Below are 7745 nucleotides of genomic sequence, written 5' to 3'. Positions count from 1 at the left end.
CAAATTCGATGGCGTGATCCCATGCAGAGATGTGAGGAAAAGAGGTATTATCCTCTTTGCGGTGGGGAGGTTTTATTAGAAGTTTGATATTAAAAAAAGCGACAAAGCCCCATAAATGAGTTTTATGGAAAACTTTTGAGATTGCATTCACTTCAGCTCATAAAAGAAAAGAGGTGAATATATAACTTAATGTTTAAAATTAATAACATCCACCTTATGCTTGACCCTGATGTTCAAAGATGTATGTGACCGTTCTTTGTTGTCGTTGCAGTCCGACCTTGACGATGACCCACAGGAACCTGACGGGCGGCTGCAACGTGAACTGTGGCTGTAAAATCCACGAATACGCGCCTGTTTGTGGCTCTGACGGCATCACCTATTTCAACCCCTGTCTGGCTGGATGCAGCAACGTGGGCAATGACAGCACGGGGGTGAGTGATCACACGGACAGCACGGGCTAATCCCACTCCCCCCACTTGTCGTTCTATCTGATAAACACAATGAAACAAAGGTATTTATGGAGCGTTTTCTTAGATGTGAAGAATGAAAGGAGAATGGTTCCTAAAGAAACACAAAGTTCTTTACATTCTCTTACGCCGGTATCAAAGCACAGGAAGTTTCAGATTGAAACTCAAAACAACACAGGGAAAGAAAATTCCCAGAGTCTTTGTTCAGATCACTGGTTACCACCACATATTGTTGGTGCCAAACAGTCTGTGTCTGCAATTCAAGTGTTTCTTTTTTTTTCTCCCCCCAACATATTTAAAATAATTTATGGATAAAATTTGGGAGTCTTTGATTAGAACGCAGTTGGAACTCTTCTCTGCTTTTACCTCCTGAATACAGATAAGGAACTACACCGACTGTGCCTGCGTGCAGAGCAGACAGGTCATCACTCCGTCCTCTGGTGGTCAGGTCAACCAACTGCAGCTAGTCATTGTTAAAACCTACCTGAATGAGAACGGTCACGCTGTGTCGGGGAAGTGCGACCGCACCTGCAACACGCTCATCCCCTTCCTCATCTTCCTCTTCATCGTCACCCTCATCACTGCCTGTGCCCAGCCCTCTGCCATCATCGTTACACTCAGGTAAAAAACAAACAAACAAACAAAAAAAACCACTTAGGACTGTATGTTCAAAAAAGAAGCTTTGATTTTTTGCTTTTTTCTAGTTCATTTTTGTTATGTTTATATAATGAACCATCAAACGGAATGGAAACTTATATTGAAGTGACTTTCAGACCCAAGAATACAAAAGATTTGCTACAAGGTAGATGGGTGGTTCATATTATACAAAAGATTCCAACTGTCAAGCTAATTTTATCTAACAAATATTTATCAAAAATATATAATTAAATATTGATAATGATAGCAGCCGAAATAGCTAATTGTAAGCCATAAAAAATGCTTGCGTACGCTGTACTTGTCTACGTGTCATAAATGACCTGAAGAAAGGTCTTGGAACCGATGGTTGCACCAATGTTTTTTTTATTTTTTTATTCAAAACTTTGAATCACTTTCTACTTTCACATCCCACGTGCCCCAGGTCTGTTGATGAGCAGGAGAGGCCGTTTGCTCTCGGGATGCAGTTCGTCTTGCTTCGAACTCTGGGTAAGTTCCAGAAACTTTTTGCATCAACTTAAAAAGCCCAGTGTGTGTTTATTGCAGCCTTGTCAATCAGAACAAACTCTTTGGAAACCACTTATTTGTTGAATCAGCTTTAATAAAGATTAGGTGTTGAGGATTAATAGGGTTTTTCACACTAAGTGAGCAATTGATCAAAAGCAACGAATCAGCAATTAAATTGTGTCCATTGTACAGTGAGAGGACCTGAGCTGTGAAGGGATTTGGCTCAGAGTGCAACTGTGTGGCGAGTCTCGTTTCTCTTCTGACACACACTCTGACACACTACACTTTCACAGAGAGATCTCTAAACCCCTCAGCCTCAAGTGTAGTTTGGTGCAGACATGCACTCTGGGTTGATAACAGCTGTCCTGACACGCTGCTTGGCATGACTGCGAACACAAAACTGGTGCTTCCCTGTAAAAAGCCTCAGAAATGCAAGGCAGGTCTGAATCCGTCAGATCGTAAAGTTAGTGTTTCGCCACAAAGTAACTGGAAACATTTTCAACCTGCAGAACTAAATTATTCTTACAAGCAAGTGGCCGCCTATGTCTGCATCTAAAACCATATGAAAATTAGACAAATGGCTCACAAATTTTATTTTGTAGACAGAATCTTCTACAGTTTCACATGTAGACATATCATATTTATTAAGGTTTTGAACATATTGTGAAACATATTTAATCCTAAACCTTTGTTTACTAAAACATTTCTATTTGTCCCTAGCCTACATCCCTACACCAATCTACTTCGGTGCTGTGATTGACACCACGTGCATGCTGTGGCAGCAGGACTGTGGCGTGCACGGCTCCTGCTGGGAGTACGACGTCACTTCCTTCCGCTTTGTCTACTTTGGCCTAGCCGCGAGCCTTAAGTTCGTTGGCTTCGTCTTCATCTTTCTGACCTGGTATTCGATCAAGCACAAAGAGGACCGAGCGGAGCGCTGGCGCCAACACTTGCCTCCGCTGGGAACAGTCAGTGAGCTCATCTGCCATGCTGGCGGCCACAAAAGCCACGCCCGCACACGCTCCTGTCCCGTCTTCATCCCACCCCGGCCTGACCCTCCTGCTGCCCAGCTGCTCAACCATGGCCACAGCAGTCTCAGCTGCCCTGGCAACACCCTCAAAGCAATAACCCCGCCCATCCTCCTGCCACACCAGCATCATCACAACAGGGGCTCTGCCCACGTCTGAGAGTGTGCTGACCCTTGCTGTGGGGCTCCACAATGACTCATGTGCCTTTCTGTTTGTGTTTGTCAACCTCATAGTGTCTACATTTCATCAATCAGACACCAGGGCCAGGACTTCAGTGCTGCTGTTGGACTGATCGGCGCAGACACAAGGATGACCACCCCAAACAAAGGGCTGTTTATCATGGTTCATGGTAACAGGAAACAGACAAATGTACTCTGACTCGGAGCATATCATCAGCCACAGCTGCACAGAAGGCCACACCTTTTCTATTAGGATTGGATGACGCAAAGACCTCACATGGTGCTAGGGTTAAAGGGCAAGGATTTAGAATCTCACAATCACGATCACTACAACTACGTTGAAAGCACAACTGACAAAAACCTGTACTATGCAAGATCCTGTGTACAGTTCCTCCCTTCTCAGTACTGTACAGCTCTGTACATCTCTGTTTTTCTTACCTATATCTCTCTTCTTCTTCTCAGTCTTCTTCTACGCCGTCTTCTTCATCTCGGCTCAGCTCACACATCCACTGTGTTGTGTAATTCAGCATCACATTTCTCCTTCTCACCACCTGAGAACATAACAATATCATCACTATAACTCCCATTTTAGCCATTACTGAACTATTTGGTAAAATCATGTTTTTTTCTAAACCATAGAAATGACTAAATGAGATTTAAAAGAAACTCACCTCTTCTTTTCTTAACAGTGCCTCTGAGGCTTTTTTGGCCAGTCCAGTTCAACAGAGCTAGCTATCAGGGTAAATGCTAGCTAGTGATAAAGCCAGTCACTGTCCTTTCAGCTATGTATCAGTATTGAGCTTTGTTCCTCATAGTTTTGGCAACACTGTACCTTGGCAGATTTATTTAACGTGTAGCTTAAAGCTGATGAGCACCAATGGCACACTGTACTGGGCTGTCACTTTTCATACTCAGTGCAAACATCTGTTTAAGCATCAGTTCAGAAGTTTAAATTCAGGGTAAATTCAAGGCTAAGTTAGCCAGACACCACACTGGCTAATAACAAATGCAGCACAATTCTATTTTGTCAGCAAGGATACTTAAACAGTTTTCAAATGCTACACCAAAGCATCTACATTCTGCTGACCATTCATTCTGCTGCTTTATCTGTAGTGTTTGTCAGTATCTATTAATGTCTGTTACTATTTTGGCACATTGATATCCAATTACAAGCACAGAGGAAAGAAGTGAAGTCCGGTGTGAGGACGACTTGGGTTTATGTTTTGGGTACATGCAAACTTTACTTCATCCCAAAATCTTCAGAAGTTAAAGGTGTTTGACATTGACTTTATAAAAAGTGACAGCCCTTCTGAGTATTGACTTCGTACTGAGTCTTGTCAGTGAGCAAGAAATCTTTTTTTTTTAACCTACTTTACTTTCAGTTGCCAGCAGGTGATAGTAACAGACTGGTGCTTTACCTCGGACCGTGTGCTGAAGCTACTGTACGTCCAATAAGATGTGAAAACAGAAAGTTGATTTATGTTAAAATTGCGTGGAATTACCTTTAAAAAAAACAACATCAAACAAACAAATCTGATTCCTGTTCAGAAACTAATCAATTATCTGTAGCCAATCAATTGCATCTTGTCGGCTTTGCACTGTAATGGCTTCTCCATTCTAATAGTCATCAGATGTACATAATAGTTAACAAGTAGTCTAGGCTTTAACAAATTATAGTTCAGCAAAAGCAAGCATGAAAATCAACTGATGCCACTTTTTGAAACAAGACGTTAGTGTTTCGGTTGGTGGATCTTGGATGCCCTCTTGTGGAAAGAGAGAGGACATTTAAAACTCAAGTAAATACTCCATAATGGAACAGCTGAAGATGGAACTGAAACTAAAAGGCACGTTTCGCAAATAAATCACAAGGTGATCTGCAGCTTTTGACATTTTCTTCTGCAGACCACGTGACTACAGCTATTTTTTAAATGCAATTCTTTAGCAGTACAGTCTTCAGAGTCAAATGCATTAGGGCAACTGCTAACCCTTAATGCCATGTATTTGTTTTATCTTGGGTTTATTTTTGACAGGGGGGGCAAAGAAATTCAAGTTTTGCCTAATTTAAGCTAAAAAAAAAAATCATTAAAAGCAAAACGATATTAAATTAAATGTGGCACATAGAAAATCATGTTTTTCTTGTGAGCCAAATTATGCTGGTATATATTTTTTATTTATCAATGTGACTTTATTTTAATGATTTAAAGAGGATTTAGGAGATGTGATGAAGTGAATTTGTTTCTAAAACCTTTTTTTGGACAGTTTTTGTCAGTTTATCGATTAAAACGGGCCATAAGCAGTGATTAATTTTTTGCATTATTCATACAGTAAGTGATCATCGTGTAAATAGTGAATTAAACATATTAGCAAGCTCAGTGATATATAGATATGTATTTATGAACTAACCCACTACAATGTAGTTTAAACAAAGTACAAAAAAAAAAAAAAAAAACTGGATTTGTGTCATGGTGCCTCGAAAAGTTTTTTTTTTTTAAATGGGTGGAGTTCACATGATGCCAGTGGGAAGTGAGAGTTCAGGTTTTAAAAAGTATTTCTTCTGGTAAAGTACACACAAGTATGTTAACTTAAAAAAGAACGTGTACTCATGATGGCCACCTGAAAAAAAAAAAGGAAACAGAATTTCCAATTTGAGGTTTGTTTGTTTTTTCAAATAGAAAATCAGTTCAACCTCAAAGAAAGTATTCAAAGTTGTGAAATCATGTAGCTTCTTCCCCTTTCTCCTAAACCTAAAATGCTCTTACAATGTATTGTACCGTAGCACTGAACAACTGATCTGTAACTGTACACCTCTACAGCAGTGCTTCTCAACCACTGTGCCACAGCACATTTGTGTGACACTACAGAAGTGTGAAATAGTATCCGATTTCACTTAATATGTCTGAAAACTTTTATTTATTGCCAACAATTTGTCGTGGTCTGTGCGGCAGTGATAGGCAGGACAGTTAAATACTCTTTCACTAGGTAGCAGCAGATGGCTATTAAAAGTTAAAGACAAGCTTTAAGCAGTTGAAGATCCTTATGTGTCTTTCTTCAATTCCTGCAAGTACATCCGCTTTGTGTTCAACTAATCAGGCCTGTGTGTCACTGAATAAGTAAACTGTTTGTAAATTGAAACTAAAAGATAACTATATTTTATTTTATGTCTTTTAGGACCTTTTTAAAAATTCAATTAAAACATTTACATTTTTCTAATGTCAAATCTGTGCTATGGCCCAAAAAAGGTTGAGAAACATAGCTCCACAGCATTAAATACAACCAAATTGATACAACAATAACATATGGCCCAAAAAAGGTTGAGAAACATACAACAATAACAAAAAAAAAGAACTTTTGCTCGACTATCTTCCCCCACATGATACCAATCTCACTTTCCACAACAAAAAAGTGTGGTTTATTATGTGACTTGGAATAACAAAAAAGTAGTTAGTAAAATACTCTTTCATTGCTGATTTCATTTCTTTACATTCCATTACTGTCACCTACGAATTTATTTCTGTTTCTCGCCTAAACACTAACTGCGAGAGAAAACATAAAGAGAGAAACTACAGAGGCCAGTCAAACATACACACACGTTTCTGGTTGCCCACTTAATCGACTAAGATTAGAAGATATAATCAGTGAAATGCCAAAAAAAAAAGTTGTTTACTGGTCAGGTACCAGTCCATATGCCACAGAAAACATGGACCTCTTGGAACCTCACACTTGGGGCATCATGTTCCTCCATGTTGTTATTTCTATAAAAAGCTTGTTTACTCTACCTTTGAGCCATCTGTACAAGTTTTAGCTTCTGTCTTTTAATGAATGTTTGTCTGATGAATTCAAGTGTGATCAACATGTATGTCAAGTAACCAGACAAAAAGTCAGAAGGAAATAGTAAAAATGTATCATGTTATTTGGACTAACATGAGGTTGAGTCAGATCAGTTGAGTCACCACTGTGGAAAGTAAAGTAAAATGAGAGTCACCTTTCAACAGGGTGTTAAACATTAAGAAATTATTTGATCATTATCATGATCATTGTTAGTTTAAACCTATAACTCTCTTAAATGATATGAGTAATGCCTGTCAGAACTGTACCAATGTGAATTTATTGGTCATGAAATACTGACCTAAAATTGCATTATGTAGGTTTAGGTTGAATTGATTTGGGCCACAGTAAAAAAAATTAAATTAAGTTCTCCCTGTTTAGTAGAAAACATTTTAAGCTTAAAATTGTTTTTTCACTTGTAATATATAATATCAGTGTAATATGCTTCCATAGAAAGCAATACATTATTAATCTGGATAGTTCAAACAAACATTAACCTGACATTATTGAGGCAAAATCAACCAATCAGCGCAGCCTTGGTGTGAAGCTCAGAGAATCCTGGTTTCACAGGTCCTGAAAGATAGTAAATACAACATGTGACTTAATTTTACTGTATATCTTCTACATTCTATGACGCTAAAATCCTTACTCTCTGTTTTTGAGTATTTGAACATATTGTAAAGGCAAACCAAGTTCCCCAGGAAAAGAACAGAAGCTGAGTCCTGACAAATGTAAGCTCTTCAATGCTTTGTATTCTTCGGAAGACAAAATCTAATGTTTGTGAACACTTTGCTTTACAAATGCCTTGAATACTTGATACTTGTCATTAAAAAATGGGAAAGGCAACAATGTGTGATCATTAAGGCAAAATTTGGGAAAATTTCTTTATATTTTTCCCCACACAAGCCAAAAAACTATTTCATAATAGTAAGATACAATCTCATTATTATGAAACAAAAGTTTTTGGAAAAAAACAACTATTTGTTGTTGTTTTTGTTAAAAAAACATATCTGAACATGTCAAAATATTACCAAAAACAAGCAAGACTCTAGTCTCACTAGCATGAAAAAATTCCCCAGGAATGC

General features: G+C 38.5%; 2 protein-coding genes across 3 annotated transcripts in view; both read left to right on the top strand.

Annotated features, from left to right (window-relative positions):
• LOC103377088 (solute carrier organic anion transporter family member 5A1) overlaps nt 1–6130 on the top strand; it is a 36213-nt gene extending 30083 nt beyond the window's left edge. Inside the window, exons 7-10 of the mRNA XM_025054748.1 lie at nt 265–431; nt 847–1088; nt 1546–1610; nt 2349–6130. Coding sequence (XP_024910516.1) covers nt 265–431; nt 847–1088; nt 1546–1610; nt 2349–2815 — 941 coding nt within the window. The 3' untranslated portion in view covers nt 2816–6130. The remainder of the gene's footprint in view (nt 1–264; nt 432–846; nt 1089–1545; nt 1611–2348) is intronic.
• The window catches only part of mkxa (mohawk homeobox a), a 1121182-nt gene that overhangs the window by 206871 nt on the left and 906566 nt on the right, over nt 1–7745 (top strand). The window lies entirely within an intron of this gene.

This window comes from Cynoglossus semilaevis, chromosome 3, assembly GCF_000523025.1.
Source record: "Cynoglossus semilaevis isolate Cse_v1.0 chromosome 3, Cse_v1.0, whole genome shotgun sequence".
NCBI classification, from domain to species: domain Eukaryota; kingdom Metazoa; phylum Chordata; class Actinopteri; order Pleuronectiformes; family Cynoglossidae; genus Cynoglossus; species Cynoglossus semilaevis.
The sequence above is the reverse complement of the archived record's forward strand: the minus strand, read 5'-3'. Positions and strand labels throughout refer to the sequence as shown.